Here is a 17,481-nt window from a genome sequence, read left to right as displayed (position 1 = left end):
AATGTCCCAGCCACCCCACTAATGAACATTACAGTCAGAATTCTTATGTAGGGCTGGAGGCTTGTGCTCTTCTTAAGCATTGTACTGTCAGTTTTTAAGGATCTCTTTGAATCCTAATACTGATACGCATTGTGTTTACTTACAGTCCTTGTTGGTTTTGTGACATCTGCGAGTTTAACTTGCTTTCTAGTTCTCTGCACTGTTTACCGAACGTGGATGGTAGATAGACTACTCTAAAGCTGCATTTTTCAGACCGTAAACAAAACCAATTTAGTGGGTCTCAACCAGCTTTTAAAAAAATGAAATGGAGTAGAAAATTATCAAAGTCCATCACATGTAACAAGAACAAATTTTGTTTAGAAAACATTTATTGGGGCCAGCCTGTGGCTCACTCGGGAGAGTGCGATGCTGATAACACCAAGGCCACGGGTTCGGATCTCATATAGGGATGGCCGATTTGCTCACTGGGTGAGCGTGGTGCTGACAACACCAAGTTAAGGGTTAAGATCCCCTTACCGGTCATCTTTATAAAGAAATAAAAAAATTTTAAAAAAAGAAAACATTTATTGCATGAGCACAGGACAGAGATGTATGGTTGTGTGTGGGAGTGCATGTGTTAGGTCTTGATGTAAATTGTTTTTATGACTGTGGTTCATGGTCTAATAGCTTGAAGACTTCTGCTCTAAAAAAAATGTTTTGGGGTGACTTAGATTCTTTTCAATGGAACATTACGATTTTACTTAATTTCGTGTGAACATAAATCTGCATGCCAACTCATTGATCTAGCTCCTTTTGTAGTTAACCAACAACTACAAAAAAGCCAGTAAAATTCAAACCAACATTATTCTGGGAGGACGACCTCTGAGTAAATCAAAATTGCTGCTTTCAGCAGAAGCATGGCACAGACTTGACATTCTGGGCCCCTTGAGTTCTGCATGCCACCTTGCAGTATGCTAGTGCTGAGTGACACGGTCCTCCCACTGCTTCTGAAGAGATGTCATCCTTCACTTTGCACAGATGTATCATGAATTAAAGGTTAGGTTAGAATTAGGTTGTCCTAAGTAGCCCACACAGTTACAGTGGTGCACTTGCAAACACACACAGAAGCCCTGAAATGTGCAGGAGATGGTTAAGCAAGAGTCAGCCAGTGATCTGTGTTACATTTTCATTTCTTTCTTTCTTTCTTTCTTTTTTTTTTTTTTAAAAAGATGACCGGTAAGGGGATCTTAACCCTTGACTTGGTGTTGTCAGCAGCACGATCTCCCAGGTTAGCTAATCGGCCATCCTTATATAGGATCTGAATCCGTGGCCTTGGTGTTATCAGCACCGCACTCTCCCGAGTGAGCCACAGGCCGGCTCTTACATGTTCATTTCTACAAAGGTGATCATCACAATGAAAACACAGGAATAAAAAGGCCTCTGAGGAGATGCTTGTGCACTCTGGTCCTGGGACACACTTCAAGTCTGAGACACCCTGGTGGACCTAGTGGTAGCAAACTCCTCAGCACGTATATGGAGGCACACTCAGCTTAGTCCCCAAACTAGACGATCACCCTGCCCATATTTTTTCCTTCTTGTTCTCAAGAATATTATGAAATTTTCGGCCAGATACCTGTTGAAATAACATGCATGGTTGTACCATTCTCCTGAGGTGTCCATCCAAAACACTATAAAAGTGAAACACTTGTTCAGCATGACTTGTTTCTTGTGACTCCGTGCTTATTCAGGAGGATCTGTGATCTCTCCTTCCTTCCTTCAGTAACTGTAGTGCTGTTCAATCATTTCTTCTAGGATTTTCTCAGGGATCAATGTCTGTAATATTTCAGGATCTGCATCTACAGTTTTACCCAGAGTTGCCTTCTGGCTCTCCTCACACGATTTGCAAGTGTGTCTGCAAAGTTTCCCTTGCTCTGTGGAGTGCAGTTTGGACTAGGACCTGGTAACCATTTAAGGCACTTCCTGCCAGCCCATCACCTGTCCTGGGCTTCAGTTCCCCCTTTACCTTTTCTTTACCTTTTCCCAGTTAAGAATCATTCTCCCAAAGAGAGAAGCCAGAGGCCAGCCAAAACGGTTCTGCTTTCTCCCCAACCTCTATTTTCTTTTTGCCAGATGCCCAACAGGGGCTCCAGTTCCTGAGCCTTTTTGTCTTTTTGAGTCTCCAAAGTAACACCTCTTTTATTTCTGTCCCTCCTGAAATGTACTTTCCAAAAGTCTAGGGTAAAAGCCTGACTCTACCCAATGATCTTTTCCTTAGTGATTTATGAACTCTAAAGTGGCACAGACCTGTTTCCTTATCATCTCTTTTAGATCAGACTTAAGTGCACAGTAGAGATCCCTTTCATTACTTCCTCAAACTTCTTTATTTTCCTTTATTTAAAAAAGATATAATAGGGGCCGGCCTGGTGGCGCACTGCTACAGTGCGCCGCTTGGGAGCACGGTGGCACTCCCGCCGCGGGTTCGGATCCCACATACAGACCGGTTCCCGCTCACTGGCTGAGCGAGGTGTGGCCGCAACACCAAGGGTTGCGATCCCGTTGCTGGTCCCGGTCCGGTACGGGCGCGAGAGTGAGGGTTGCGATCCGTTGCCAGACACGAAAAAAGACAAAAAGGAAAAAAAAAAAGATATAATAGAATATATTCGTTGTAGGAAAAAATAGAAAAACAAGGAGAAGAATTCTTTAAATCAGGCGAAATTCTATCACCAAGAAATACTGGCTTTTATCATTTCAGCTTTTTTTTTTCACTTTTACTATTTGGCTGTATTCATATGTAGAAATATATACACATTTAATGAAAAATAGAATTTACTCTATTTTCATTCTTCTTGTTATAGTCAGTCATTAGCTCTCCCCAGTCTTGGTGATACCTTTGGGGCCATACCTATGGTCCTGTGTGAAAGTGTAAATTCACTTAAAGAAATTACCAGTATAGGGCTGGCCAGTTAGCTCAGTTGGTTAGAGTGTGGTGCTGATAACACCAAGGTCCAGGGTTCAATGCCCCTGTACTGGCCAAATTGTGCAATCTTCTGGGTGGAGAAGTGCCCTCGAATTCGAGCTGTGGACATGGAAGTCTCACAGGAGGAAATCTGAGGCCTGCCCTAGAATGCCTTTCCCTCCTGGCATATTATATATGGCCAGGCGATGTTTTATAAATTGTTATTTATCACAGTATCTGTGAGGTCCCATTCTCAGACTTACCGAAAGGTGAAGAACTGAGGCGACACCTGCTCAGATGCACATCCTCGGCAGTGCCTCCCTGCCCTCCGTGAGGTTCCATTAATCTTGAGATTAATGAGGGCAGGGCTTACCCCACGTCTTCCTAAGGAAATAATCACACATTTGCAGAAATATTTAGCCACACATTATTTTTTAATGACTACATAGTTTTCCGTTATCCTGATATGCTGATTATTATACAATGAATACCCTGTTAACTGCATATTTAGGTTGTTTCCAATCCTGTAGCCAAATAAATTCCTAAAAGTGGGTAAAAAATATGCACATTATTAAAAAATGTATTATATTCTGTATCAGAGATTGGCAATCTAGGGTCTTCAGGTCAAATCTGGCCCATCCACCTGTTCTTGTAAGTAAAGGTTCATTGGAACATAGACATGCCCCTTTGTGCTGTATTTGCACTGCAGTCGCAGAGTTGAGTGCCCAAGACAGAGCTGTCTGGCTCTTTACAAAAAAAGTTTGTTGACCCTTCAGATACATACAAATACAACAGCAACCACAACAACAAAACACTGATGCAAAATAACAGTGATTTGATGATTTGAAAAAGGGGCATATAGCAGAAAACTGGGAATGAGATTTGTGTGTTTATTAAGAGATGACATATGAGGTTTGTTTGTTGGCTTTTCAGTCCTGGCGCAGGCCAACCAGCTGTGGTCCAGCAGGTGCAGGTGGTGCCCCCCAAGGCCGAGCAGCAGCAGGTGGTGCAGATCCCCCAGCAGGCTCTGCGGGTGGTGCAAGCAGCATCCGCCACCCTCCCCACCGTCCCCCAGAAGCCCTCCCAGAACTTTCAAATCCAGGCGGCTGAGACGACGCCTACTCAGGTACCACGCACCCTCTGCTTCTCCTCCCTCTCCTCCGCTTACCCCTCCACTTGCTTTTGAAAATGATGCTGATTATCCTCTAATTTGATGTGAGCCTTGGGAGAAAGTATTGTATCTTGGGGGGGAGTAGCAGTAAGTGGCCATTTCTGCCTGACAAACAGGCTCTCTTCAGTTTATAGGGCCAAGTACAGCATATCTTTAGATATCAGATAAAACAGGCATATTTTGGTCCTTTTTCTTCATGGGTGTTTTCTGGGAGATGAGTTGGAGATGGATATATACTTTTCTTTTTTTGGTGGCTGGCTGGCATAGGGACCTGAACCCCTAACCTTGGCCAGCCCTATACTTTTTAATAATAAATTTATTATTTTTTATAGAACTACATACTCAGAACAGTAGCAAGAATGAAAAAACTTCATTCAGAACCATAGAATTTGATAAAGCAAGAAAATGAGAAAAATGCTGGTCTTTGTTAATAACAAGAAGAATAAAAAGTAAGAATAAGCAGCCGAGCTGTATAGCGGGAACATTTAGGCTAGATTCATGTGGGATGTTAAATTCAAGATGAATGTTCTTATTTTTGTCATTTTTCAAGGTGCTGTAATGCTGTGGAATCTATTTGACTCTATGAGGCAGGTTTTATTCTTTGTGCATGCCAACTAAATGCCAGAGGTTGTGCCCATGTTGCAGGTGGAGAGCCCGGAACTCAGAAAAGTTATCTGAGATTTCTTAGGGCAGAAATGACGAGAGCCAGGATTCAACTCAAATTTCTAACTTCAAACCCCACACTCTTTTCCATTTTCTACCTTGACTCTTTGTGTCTTATGTGCAGCAGGTGCTACAGTTGAANGTTGTTTCCAATCCTGTAGCCAAATAAATTCCTAAAAGTGGGTAAAAAATATGCACATTATAAAAAAATGTATTATATTCTGTATCAGAGATTGGCAATCTAGGGTCTTCAGGTTAAATCTGGCCCATCCACCTGTTCTTGTAAGTAAAGGTTCATTGGAACATAGACATGCCCCTTTGTGCTGTATTTGCACTGCAGTAGCAGAGTTGAGTGCCCAAGACAGAGCTGTCTGGCTCTTTACAAAAAAAGTTTGTTGACCCTTCAGATACATACAAATACAACAGCAACCACAACAACAAAACACTGATGCAAAATAACAGTGATTTGATGATTTGAAAAAGGGGCATATAGCAGAAAACTGGGAATGAGATTTGTGTGTTTATTAAGAGATGACATATGAGGTTTGTTTGTTGGCTTTTCACTGAGAAACACAGTCCTAAATAATCCAGGAATTAAAAATAACCCCAATCAAAATCACAGCAGGATTTTTTTTTAACAGAACTTTTTCCCCCCTGAATCATGAGTGCCACCATGACCACCCTGTCACTTCCGAATGCTTTCATTCCTACACACAAGGACATTCTGCCTACCACAGTACAACCATCACACCCAGGATATTAGCAGTGAAACACACTATCTAGTTCAGAGACCCCATTCAGGCTTCACCACTTGCCTCAATAACTCCTTTGTGGCAAAAAGATATGGTCGAGGATTACCCATCACATTTAGTTGTCGTGTCTCTTTAGTCTTTTTTGATCTTCCTCATTCTTTACTTGACTTTCATGACCTTGACACTTTTGAAGGCTTCAGGTCAGTTATTTTGTAGAATGTTCCTCAATTTAGATTTGTATGATGTATCCTCACGATCAGCTGCAGGTTACTCATTTTTTGCAGAACTTTCACAGAACTGATGCTGTGTTCTCACTGCATCCTAAAAGGTATTGCAGGATTTCAATTTGTCCCACTACTGGGAAGGTTAAACTGATGGCTGGCAGATTTCTGCACCTTAAGTTTACTTTGTTTCCTCTTTGTAATTAATTAGTATTATGTAGGGAGATACTTTGAGACTATGTAAATATCCCATTCCTCGTTCAGACTTTTGTTTTGCACTTAATAACTTTTTTTTTTTTTTTTCTTTTTTGGTGGCTGGCTGGTATGGGGATCCAAACCCTTGACTTTGATGTTAGAACATCACACTCTAACCAGTTAATATCTCTTATATGATATTTTATTTAACTTTTTATTTTATAATTTATTTACACCTACAGAAATGTTGCAAACGTAGTACAGAGAGTTTCCTAGTTCCCCCACTATTGGACATCTTACATTACCATGGTGTTTTCATAACACCAGCAGGGTTCAGTCTAGCTTTCTCCCTTTCCATATTTGTAACTCCCTGCTCTGACAGTGAGAGACCTCACGCCCACTCTCCTTAATAAACTTCCTTTCTGGGTCGATCCCCTGTGCATGTAACCTGTCTCCACAGCCGTTTCAGCCCTCCCACGTGGACACCCTCCTCAGCCTGCTCTGCCCAGCTGCTACTGCCACTCCCCCCACAGACACCCTCCTCACCCCACTCAGGCTCTAACATGAGTATTTTCAAGGCTTTTGACACATATTCCCACATTTCCTTCCAGCAAGGCTAGCCCACGTCGTACGCTCACTCTAACGTACAAGCGAGTGCCTATTTCCTGCTGTCTCACCAACAGTGAGCATTATTTTATTTTATTTTTCCATCTTTGCCAATCTGAATTGGAGATAAATTCTTTCTCATTGATATGTAGCTCTTAAGGACTAATATGAACGTGTTTACATTTGTTTGATGGTCATTCACACTGTACTGCCTTCTAGTTCTCCAGTTTTGAGGTTTGGCAATTATATTTTTCCATGCCGAGTAAATTAAATGTTTGTTTTCACATCAACAGTCAACATTTGAACATTTGCCATCTTATTACAGGGATGCCATCAGCTGTTTGTTGACACCAACAGTGTATAAATGTAGGTTTGGGCTAATTGAAGGAGAAATTGGGCTGACAGAGAGGTGCCCCCAGTTCTGTCTTGGGCAAGATTTGATGGTGCCAGGAGCTCAGTCTCTCTGACGGCACTGACTTTTTCTCTCTGGCCCCTCCCAGGTCTATATCCGCACATCTTCTGGTGAGGTGCAGACGGTCCTTGTCCAGGACGGCCCTCCAGCAACAGCTGTAGCCACCTCCACCACCACCTGTAGCAGCCCTGCATCCCGGGCTCCCCATCTGAGTGGGACCAGCAAAAAGCACTCGGCCACAATTCTTCGAAAAGAGCGTCCACTGCCAAAGATTGCCCCTGCTGGAAGCATCATCAGTCTCAATGCAGCCCAGTTGGCGGCAGCTGCCCAGGCAATGCAGACCATCAACATCAATGGCGTCCAGGTCCAGGGTGTGCCCGTCACCATCACCAACACTGGCGGTGAGGGAAGGCACTGCGACCAGGCTGTTGGCAGCAGTACCTGTGTACCCAGCACATGGGAATGGCAGGCCAACCCCGGGGTTCCCAGTAACAGCAGTGAGGAGACTGCCTATCATTTGCCTGGTCCCTTTTAACTTGAGAGCACATCCACATACATCTTCCTAGTTTGTCCTTACAGTAGCTCTGCAAGAAAGGTTTAGACACCTGTTGTCCCCCACCTGACAGCTGGAGACCTTGAATATGATGGAGAAAACAAATATGCTCAGGAAAACTATCCAACTTTCATACAAATGCATATTAGTTTGGTAGAGACCAGGGACAGGTGTTCAAGGTAGACTTCAGGTAAAGGAAGTTGTAGAAGCCTTCTCAGAGGAGAAAGCCTTGAGTTAAGGTCAAAAGAAAAGGAAGGAACCTTTGGCAGTGGGAATAGCTTGTGCTGCTGCTGCTGCACCTCAGTTCAGTGGTGACATTTACACTGTGAAAGCCGCCTTGCAAACCATCAGAGGAAAAATTGGAGCTACCTAGTAAAAATGGTTCCTTGAATTTTTTACCTGGGTGAAGGGCAGTTTTCAAGGTAGTGGGAGCTCTCTGAATCTCCTCTCATGATCCTAAGTGAATTTATGGCACTTTATGCATTTGGTTTTCCCACTTGAGGTGACCCTAAGGGGAGGAAAAGGCATCCTAGAGGACTTGATTTTTTTTAATAGAAATGTACCATTTTATTAGAGTCTTACAGATGTGAAAATAGTATCTCAAAAAGGAAACTAGACTACCAGCCTCCACCTACAGAATTGGGGGAAGGTAGAGGGCAGGCAATTTCTTGGCTCACTTTAGGCCAGTGGGAAGGTATGAAAACAGAACCAATCTAAAAATGGCCGATGTTTTAACTTAAAAGGCTGTAAAGAATGGGGGGTTCCTGAAGACCCAGCCACCCCTTCTTGAATGCCCAATAAGGATACCTTTCCAAAACTACTAAGCAGGCACTTGGCTTTTCAGGATTTTGTCTTCTAGCTGCACAAAAGTATTCCTTCCACCCAGACCTAGCACCCTTTGTGGTTCAAAATTAAGAATTGAGGAGGGATGGGTGGTGGCAAGGCAGCTGCTAGAAAAGCTTACCCAGCATGGCTGCCCTGGGCTCAGGGCCCTGATTCCTGTCTAAGAGGACTTGATTTTTCCCAGAGCCCATAGAACTATTCCTTCACTCTTATTAACAAAAATCCCTGGAGACTTTCCTGAAAGCAGAGTTGGTATCTCACAAGGGCCTAAGGCTGGAGGAGATTCAGGAAGAAACTCTGCAAGATAACCCAAGACAAGATCCTTCCTGACTGAAATCATGTGGACAACATCCTGTGTACATAGTGGTTCAGGACACTAGCTCTGAAGTTGGCTGCCTAGGTACAGGTTTGGGTTCCACCACTTAATAGCTGTGTGACCTTGATATGTTATTGAGCCTCAGTTTCTTCATCTGTACAATGGGCATAATATCACTTTCATAGGGTTGTGAAGATTAAATGAGTTAATACATATAAGGTCTCTAAGATGGTATCTGGCACATAATAGGCTCTCAAAAAATCACGGACCCCCTACTGGCCAACTACCAACAAAACAAACAAAATCTTAGCTGCTGTGATTATCATGCTTATCATGTGCAGAGGGACGTAGACTTGCCCTGAGGTTTCAGGCTTCCTAACTCTGCACAGTGCTCTCCTTGTCCCTACAGGGCAGCAGCAGCTGACGGTGCAGAATGTTTCTGGGAACAACCTGACCATCAGCGGGCTAAGCCCCACCCAGATCCAGCTGCAGATGGAGCAGGCTTTGGCTGGAGAGACCCAGCCCGGGGAGAAGCGGCGCCGCATGGCCTGCACGTGTCCCAACTGCAAGGACGGGGAGAAGAGGTAATTTGAGGAGAGGGGCCTGACCACCAGCCTGGCATGTGCCATGTCCCCACACCCTCCTGGGGACAGTTGTTCAGGGCTCTGAGCCAGCACAGACTGAGAGGAAGTGCTTGGCTCCATGCCACCTCACCTCCTACCTTCTCTGTGCTCTCTGACCTGAACCTACATCCTCACTAAATCCTGCTCCTGACCTCGCTTCTACCTCCTCCCTCTCCTCTTGCCATTTCCTCCACCCCACCCTCAATGCAATTCTCAGGTCTGGAGAGCAGGGCAAGAAGAAGCATGTGTGCCACATCCCCGACTGTGGCAAGACTTTCCGCAAGACGTCCTTGCTGCGGGCCCACGTGCGCCTGCACACCGGCGAACGGCCCTTTGTCTGCAACTGGTTCTTCTGCGGGAAGAGGTTCACACGGAGCGACGAGCTCCAGCGGCATGCTCGCACCCACACAGGTCAGCCCCCCACCCTCCCAGCATGCTCACACCCACACAGGTCAGGCCCCCCAACCCCCCCCCAGCACACTCGTACCCACATAGGTCAGCCCACACCCTGGCACACTAGCACCCACACAGGCCAGCCCCCCACTGTGCTCTCTGACCTGAACCTACATCCTCACTAAATCCTGCTCCTGACCTCGCTTCTACCTCCTCCCTCTCCTCTTGCCATTTCCTCCACCCCACCCTCAATGCAATTCTCAGGTCTGGAGAGCAGGGCAAGAAGAAGCACGTGTGCCACATCCCCGACTGTGGCAAGACTTTCCGCAAGACGTCCTTGCTGCGGGCCCACGTGCGCCTGCACACCGGCGAACGGCCCTTTGTCTGCAACTGGTTCTTCTGCGGGAAGAGGTTCACACGGAGCGACGAGCTCCAGCGGCATGCTCGCACCCACACAGGTCAGCCCCCCACCCTCCCAGCATGCTCACACCCACACAGGTCAGGCCCCCCAACCCCCCCCCAGCACACTCGTACCCACATAGGTCAGCCCACACCCTGGCACACTCGCACCCACACAGGCCAGCCCCCCACCTCCCACAGCACCCTCACACCCACACAGATCAGCTCCCCCATCCCCCACAGCACCCTTGCACCTGCACAGGCCAGCTCCCTGTCTCTCCCCCCAACCCCACTCTACTGCCCTCAGTGACATCAAAAATTCCTGACTTTGCCAAGGAACTGCCACACTGAGCAAGAGCTACTGAATGTCCAGGGACTACATGGGAAATTCTTTCAAGCCATTCCTTTATCACAGTATTTCCCAAAGTAATGTCATTGTATTATATAGCTTTGGTGACTTCTGACATCTTTGCACTTTACAGATTACCTAAATTAATGCTGGTCAGGACTCTGGGAGGCTACTTTGATTATGTCCATTTTACTGAGGCGTGGAGAGTTGGCCAGGTCACACAGCTAGTGACTGGGGGAGCTGGGATCAAACCCAGGCCCTCTGACTTCCAAGGCCACGCTATTGATCACCATTCCATGCTGCCCTTCCTACTGTCGTGTACCTGATGATTTTCCTTAAATTATTCCATCTTTTTTACTCATTTATGTTCTAAGCAATATTATTTTTGATATCACAGGTTTGCTATCATAGTTATAGGTTTTGATGTGCTGGCAAATAAATGCAACACTGTTGGAAAAATGTTCACCCAACTACTACCTGAAATTGTCGTAGGTGTCCCCAGTGGTCCATGGCACACATTTTGGCAAACACTGCTGGAATGAATGCCCCCAGCAAGCAGACACCTGTCCTGGGACTGTGGCTGGGAGACCTGTGACCCAAAGCTCTGTCTCCTGGCTAGTGTGGTGGGAAAGGTCATACCCACCACCTCCAAGGCGGAAGAGTAAACTCTGCACAGAACAGCAGCTGACTAGCCTGAGTCAGTATGGTTCAGACTAAGTGCTCAGGGCTGGCAAGATCAGAGAGGAGTGGGGCTTCCCTGCGAGGGGAAAGATGTGGATTCAGGCTTAGAGTCAGAGGGATGAAGACCAGAAGAAAGAAGGCAGACAGCCCTATGTGGGAAGACTCCTAGGTGCAGGGGCTCAAGTACAGGCATCTTGGGCAAGGGAGAAGGAAAGGGAACAAAGTAGACTGGAGAGGTCAAAAGGGGGCAGAGAGAAATGAGAACTGATGAAAGGGTCTGGGTCAGTATGACAGGGAGCAAATGTGTAAGAGGAGGTGGGTGGAGTGCGCGACAAGCGATGTCAGCTCTATCGGGTGCCCCTCACACTTGCCTCTCCTTTGGGCCTGGGACAGTGTCTGTATGTGGGCTATGTAGGTGATGGGCATCTCCTCTTCCCAGGGGACAAACGCTTCGAGTGTGCCCAATGTCAGAAGCGCTTCATGAGGAGTGACCACCTCACCAAGCATTACAAGACCCACCTGGTCACGAAGAACTTGTAAGGCCATCTGCGGCGGAAGGCCCCGAAGATGCAATTCCCATCTGTGCCCTGCCTGGGCCCCTGGCAGAAAGGAGCCCCACGGCTGCTCAGTGCCCACCCTCAGCCCCCTCCTGGCCTGTGACTGTGTCCCCACAGGAAAGGGCGCTGCTCCTGTACTGTCCTCCTTCTGAAGCCCCGTGGCTCCACCTGGCCCTTCCCTTCCCACCACGAGCTCCTGGCCTGCCCTGACCATGGACACTTGCCGTGCCCAATGAGACGTTCTAAACCAGGACGCCTGGGAACCCTTATTTCCAAAGGAAAACATACATTTCACTCCGTCGAGGAGCAAAGTGAGCCCCACACTCCCTACCCCCAACACTGCCGGAGTTGCATTGTGCCATGCCCCCGTCCCCAGCACCTCCCTGGCCCCGCCGGCCACTGTGGACGCCCAGGGCCCTACACCCAGGGCTCCCTCTGGCACCCACCTCTGGAGAAGGCAGGAGGCCACCTCCACTCCATGCACCCCAGCCCTGCCACACTCTCCTCCAGCACATTCCAACTTTCTATTTAAAAAGTAATGAGTGATACCCACGGACTCCTCCCGATTCCCTCTTTTTCTATGGAGAACGTTGCCTTATACTCTCTACTTCAGATGATGAACACTGTGTACTGTGTGTGCTTTAAAGAGGTTTTATTTAATTGCTCCCTTCTTCCTTTCCTTGTTACTCACCTCCCCCATGCCTGCTTTCAGTTCAGGGTTCTGGGGGCGATGATGAGCATATGAATTTTTCTGTCACTCTAGTCGTTCTCTTTTCTAAATGCCACAGCATTTCAACTCATATCTGTATTCAGATATAAACACCTTCATGTCCTGAACCCCCTCTCTGTCCCCTTCATCTCACCCACCCAGCCCAAGCTCTACTTGTGTACAGTGTATATTGTATAATAGACAATTGTGTCTACTACATGTTTAAAAAAACATATTGCTTGTTATTTTTAAGGCTTTTAAATTAAACAAAAATCCAACTTTATTTTTAGTTGTAACTGCTTGAGGTATGTTTTATGAATTAAGTGACAGATTTGTTATCCTTTATTAACAGTGTACTTTGTTGGTCAGTGCTGGGCTGACAAAAATTTTTTTCTTGCTAATAAATTTAGTTGCCTGAGGCAAAATCTGCAACTTGGCAGTTTGGCTTCCTTTGTCTTTTACCTTGGAGAGCTCGAAAGGTGACTCCAGAGGAGTGAACCATGATCTCTCAGAGCCATCCGCAATGGGACCAAGGTAGGACCTAGCCCTCTTGTCCCTCAGCAAATCCAGGCCACAGCCTGAAAGGGGCTGCAGCCACATGTACCACAGGGCTTGGCCACATGCTCCCACAGTATCTCCAGGGACCTCAGGGGCCAGGGTCTGAGGCAGGTGTTTCTGCTTTTCTGTTTTATGAGGCAGTTTTGCTTATACCACAAAGCGGATCCCACAGAGTCAAGTCACAGCAATGACTTCCTCAACCGGCAAATTAACTCCTCCACTCATCTCCCTTACCCCTGGAGGAAGGTTTTGGCCTCAACACCCATTTGTAAGTAGCTTGGAGAAAGGAGTCAAAGGGGCCCTCTCTCAGTCACTTCCAGAAGGCTACAGAGTCTGGAGGAAACACAGTTCCCCAAGAGCCAAGGTCACTTCCTGAGGTGTAGGGCCAGGCAGCTGGAGGCCCAGTAGCCCAGCTGTACCCAAGATTGGACCCTGGATCCTATTTTTCTTCCATCCCCTTGCCCAGCACTCCAGGGAGGGCAGCGAGTTGATATGCGCCTTTTAGTTTCAGCAAGTGCTGTAGGTCTGAAATTTTGGTGCGGACTTTTGTTTGTTTTTTTGGCAGAGCTAATAGAAAGGCAGGTTGTGATGTTGTGCAGACTGAGATTGGAGCTAGCTCAGTACATGTGTTTATGCCTCACAGGGGCCTGAAGAGCGTCCAGGCTGAAGAGAGCCAGTCAGCCAAAGCACGTAGAGAACAGTATGTGCTTTTTACTCACCCTCAGGAGGACGCAGCCGTGGTCGCTATTCTGCTCAGGAGTGGTGAGGCTCGTTGGGAGCTGTCCATTCCCTTAGTCCATTTCCTTTGTCACCAGTCACCTGCATCTGCGAGCAAACAGCTTTTCCTTAGAGCCAGTCGGTCCTCACATGGATGAAAAAATAGAAAGGACACAGACCTCAGATGGCTCCAGCTTCTCTGCCCTTGATCATTTCTTTGTTAACAGGCAGGGAGACCTTTCCTAGCCATACTTAAGCCCTTTGGCACTACCAGACCACCAGGTGAATCCACCAGCTTGGAGGTCTCTTCACCAGCCCCTCAGCCCTGCCCCTCATCGCTGCACTGGCAGCAGGGGGAAGACGGGAGGTGCATTTAATGATTTCTCATGCATGGACTCCACGCCTGCCAAATTGCCTTGCTGTGTTCTGAATAAGGGCATTAGTGGAGAAGGGGAATCCTAACAATCTTCTTTCCGCCACATGTTTCCCTTGGCTTTGCTCTCAGGCACAAAGAATGGTCCTCTCCTGAGAGCTGATTCCAAGTCATGTGCTCTATGCTTCGAATGCAGAAACTGACCTGACCCCTCAGCACCGTTTGGAAATGAAGGTGCCAGCTGCAGCTGGGCAGAACAAGCATGCTGGCATGCAGATCGCCCTTCTCCAGTGAGACACACGGGCTCCAAAGTTATTCTCCCTGGCCACGTGATGGCAACAGGAAGGAAAAGAAAGACCTGGTGGCAAATTAGCCCTCATTTGGCTCTAATCGAGCCTTTATTTCAGAGTTGCGGGGGCAGGGACTATTGAGGGTGTGATGCAGCCTAAGCTCCTCCTAGGCAAGAGACACCTACTGGACAACGGATTGGCCCTGATGAAAATCTGGGGGGCTGGCCACACCCAGCAGCTCCAGAGTGGGGGCCTCACAACCTGGGTGGGTTCCTCCTCTGCCCCCTTCCTTCCCCAGGGTCATCTGAACCAAAGGCTACAGCTCATGCCTCCTCCTCTCTGCTCCACTGACACTTAACACTGCAGTTCAGGGGCCGGCCCGTGGCTCACTCGGTAGAGTGCGGTGCTAATAACACCAAGGCCCTGGGTTCGGATCCCACATAGGGATGGCCAGTTCGCTCACTGGCTGAGCGTGGTGCTGACAACACCAAGTCAAGGGTTAAGATCCCCTTACCGGTCATCTTTTAAAAAAAACAAACAAACAAAAAAAAAAAAACCCACTGCAGTTCATTATCCCAGATACCAGGATTACATGCCTGAAAGAAAGAGGGGCTGGGGAGGATTCCTCTCCTGAAGGCAAATCCAGGCAAAGTACATTTTTTTTGTTGTTTTTTAACCAAACCAGCAGCAGGGCTCCACCCTTCCTTCAAATCACACAGTTCATCTTTACAACCATCTTTTGAGCGTTCTCATGAGGCCTCACACTTGTTTGGTGATGTTGCTGAGGTTACAGCCAGCCACATGCCTTGGTGACATATTTGGAGGAAGACAGAATGGGCCCAGGCTGGGTGGGTAGAGCCCCTGAGCAGATGCAGCGGGCCTGATCTGAGTGGCAGAGGATGGGGCGTTTTTGATCCCCAAACCTGAAAACCCTTTGAAGCTGCCCCTGCCATGACTAGAAATTTGGCTGAAGAAGGTAAACTGTAGATTATTTAGATTCTGAATAAAAATGAAGCCTCTTCTCTGCCTCCTCAGCCCTAGTCTGTTCTCAGCTCCTTCACCACCAGAACCTTCCTGAGCAGTGGTCTGGGACCCCTCCCCTTCCTCATTTGGCTCATCAGGAGTCCCTTCCTCCCTCCCATTTTCACAGCCCTCCTAGCCAGCCCTTCCTCCTGCCCTCCAGACCCCTCCTCCTCTCCAGCTTGGAGGTAGATGCTGTCGTGCATCTCGATTAAACACTAGCCCACCACAACTCAGGTGCCTTGGGGATCAGGAGGAAAAGAGTTTCCAACCATAAGGAAAACAGAGCAAACACCATGATAGGTGTCAATGCTCCTTGACCTTAGGACAAAAATATTGGGGAGTGTGTGACTGCAAAACTGGGACACAGCCCCCACCAAAGGGGGCACCCCACTTGGCTTTGGACAGTTGGTGCTGTGCAAGAATGCCAGCTCTTTTGGTTTTTGTAAGAGAAGCCAGAAATGTAGAGTTTTGTGTGAAGTCACCCAATCTTTAAGTGTTGGCTCAATAGTTTAAAAACGCAGCAGGAACAGTTTCAGCCCTCCAGCTAGCAGTTTGTGAACTTGGCATCAACCGTCCCCTCTTCTCTAGCCAGTTACATCCTCTCTACCCCCTGACAGTCCCTACCCCTCAGTCCTCTCTTCCCCAAGTTACAGGGTCACAATGGCCAAAACAGAGTTTAACCTGCTGCCCAAGGGATGATCAAAATGGGAGACAACTGTCCAAAGTAGGTGGAACAGCCCCTGGTTACACCACCAGGCTCAGTGTCCCAAGGATCAAGTGCCTGATGCTTCTGCTCCTTCCCCTGCCTGTGAGGAGAAGAGGACTCTCAGGTCCTCTTCCACACCAAGCCCAAGACACACTGACCTCTGGGAAAGCCCACCCAGCTACCTCGGATGGCAATGACCACCACAATGAGCAGGCAAACAAGCTTCTCATGGCGGTGGCATCAGCAAAAATGCATTGCCCAATAGCGGAAGAGCAGGCCACAGACCCCCTGGAGAAGAAGCTGTGAGCATCCACTGTGTCATCAGCCTGGGCTTGTCAGGTGACACCTGTGACAGTTCATTGGTCTGCAGTTGTGTGGTATAGGCCCCTGAGTGAGAGGTCAGCTCTACTTAGGCCTACTGCTCTCCTGTGGGATGGAAAGAGGGCCCAGTCATTAATCTGCCCACCTGCCCCTAGCCCCAGCCTCCCCTGGAGCTTGCCTCAGTCTCTTCCTTACTTCCAGTTCCTAGAGGAGCTTGGCCATGATGTCAACTGAGCACAGGCACAAGGTGACCTTGTCCCCTCACCCTACCCCTGGAGGCCTCAGGGTCAGAGGGGGCTAGATCCACTCTCTACCACCAGCAGTGCCCACACCGGGGTCCTATCAGGCAGTGCGTCCTACACATTGTCCTCCCACAGACAGATAGTCTCATTGAGCACAGCAGCCCACCCCATGCCAGGTAGACCTTGAGGAGACTGGCCCAAAGCTTATGGACTAATGACAACTGGGAGGCCTCAGCAGGGGACACTCTGGGCTCTCTAGGTGATGGTGGAGAAGTGGGCTGAGGGTGGGCACTGATTTGGGTTCAGGAAGAAGCCCCATTTCAGATCTCTATGCATGTGTGCACGCATGTGCGCGCGCGCGCGCGCACACACACACACACACACACGTCAGGCCAGCAGCAGCCTCCTTTACCCCAGGCAACAGGAAATATGGCAGAGGTTTTGCAGTGCACACTGCCCTAAGGAAAACTCACTTGCCCAAGGCCAACCCTATCTCCTTTCCTGTCCCCAATACCAGGTTTGCTGCATCATTCCCAAAGTGGTGTGGATCCCTCTATTTCCCCACACCACACCCATTCTTAAGTGGCAGAGAGTAGACAAAACAGTTAAAAGACTGAGAAATGGAGACTGGCTAGTTATATCACTTGGGAGAGCATGGTGCTGGTAGCACCAAGGTCACAGGTTTGGACGCCTGAACCAGCCAGCCATAAAAAAAAAAAAAAAAAAAAAAAAAAACTAAAATTGCTTAAGCATAATAAAAAAAACTTTTAAAATTGAGAAATGGGATAAAGAAGTGAAAAACAAAAGGTAAATGGAGCGAGATCACCCGCCTGGCAAAATTGCAGTAGATTCATTCTATGGAGGGTGGGCAAG

At 47.7% G+C, this 17,481-nt stretch overlaps 1 protein-coding gene and 1 non-coding gene across 2 annotated transcripts; both read left to right on the top strand.

The window, feature by feature from the left end:
• Nucleotides 1-2,936: 2,936 nt before the first annotated feature.
• On the top strand, nucleotides 2,937-3,012 carry TRNAI-GAU. The gene has a single exon. It is a non-coding gene; the product is annotated as a tRNA-Ile (tRNA).
• An 830-nt stretch (nucleotides 3,013-3,842) lies between these two features.
• Nucleotides 3,843-12,810, top strand: LOC103606930 (transcription factor Sp2). Its single transcript, XM_008591491.1, has 5 exons — nucleotides 3,843-4,061; nucleotides 7,044-7,356; nucleotides 9,077-9,251; nucleotides 9,948-10,141; nucleotides 11,552-12,810. Exons 1-5 carry the CDS (start codon nucleotides 3,843-3,845, stop codon nucleotides 11,650-11,652), a joined length of 1,002 nt encoding a protein of 333 aa, XP_008589713.1. The 3' UTR covers nucleotides 11,653-12,810.
• Nucleotides 12,811-17,481: the final 4,671 nt, after the last annotated feature.

The sequence above is a fragment of the Galeopterus variegatus genome, unplaced genomic scaffold (genome assembly GCF_000696425.1).
Source record: "Galeopterus variegatus unplaced genomic scaffold, G_variegatus-3.0.2 Scaffold6966, whole genome shotgun sequence".
NCBI lineage: Eukaryota > Metazoa > Chordata > Mammalia > Dermoptera > Cynocephalidae > Galeopterus > Galeopterus variegatus.
The sequence above is the reverse complement of the archived record's forward strand: the minus strand, read 5'-3'. Positions and strand labels throughout refer to the sequence as shown.

Bases quoted from the DNA above. Each gene is read 5' to 3' on its own strand.
- LOC103606930 (XM_008591491.1), top strand. From the start codon at position 3,843: ATGAGGTTTGTTTGTTGGCTTTTCAGTCCTGGCGCAGGCCAACCAGCT. The intron at 4,062-7,043 runs GTACCACGCACC...GGCCCCTCCCAG, and splicing joins CTGAGACGACGCCTACTCAG to GTCTATATCCGCACATCTTC. The intron at 9,252-9,947 runs GTAATTTGAGGA...TGCAATTCTCAG, and splicing joins TGCAAGGACGGGGAGAAGAG to GTCTGGAGAGCAGGGCAAGA.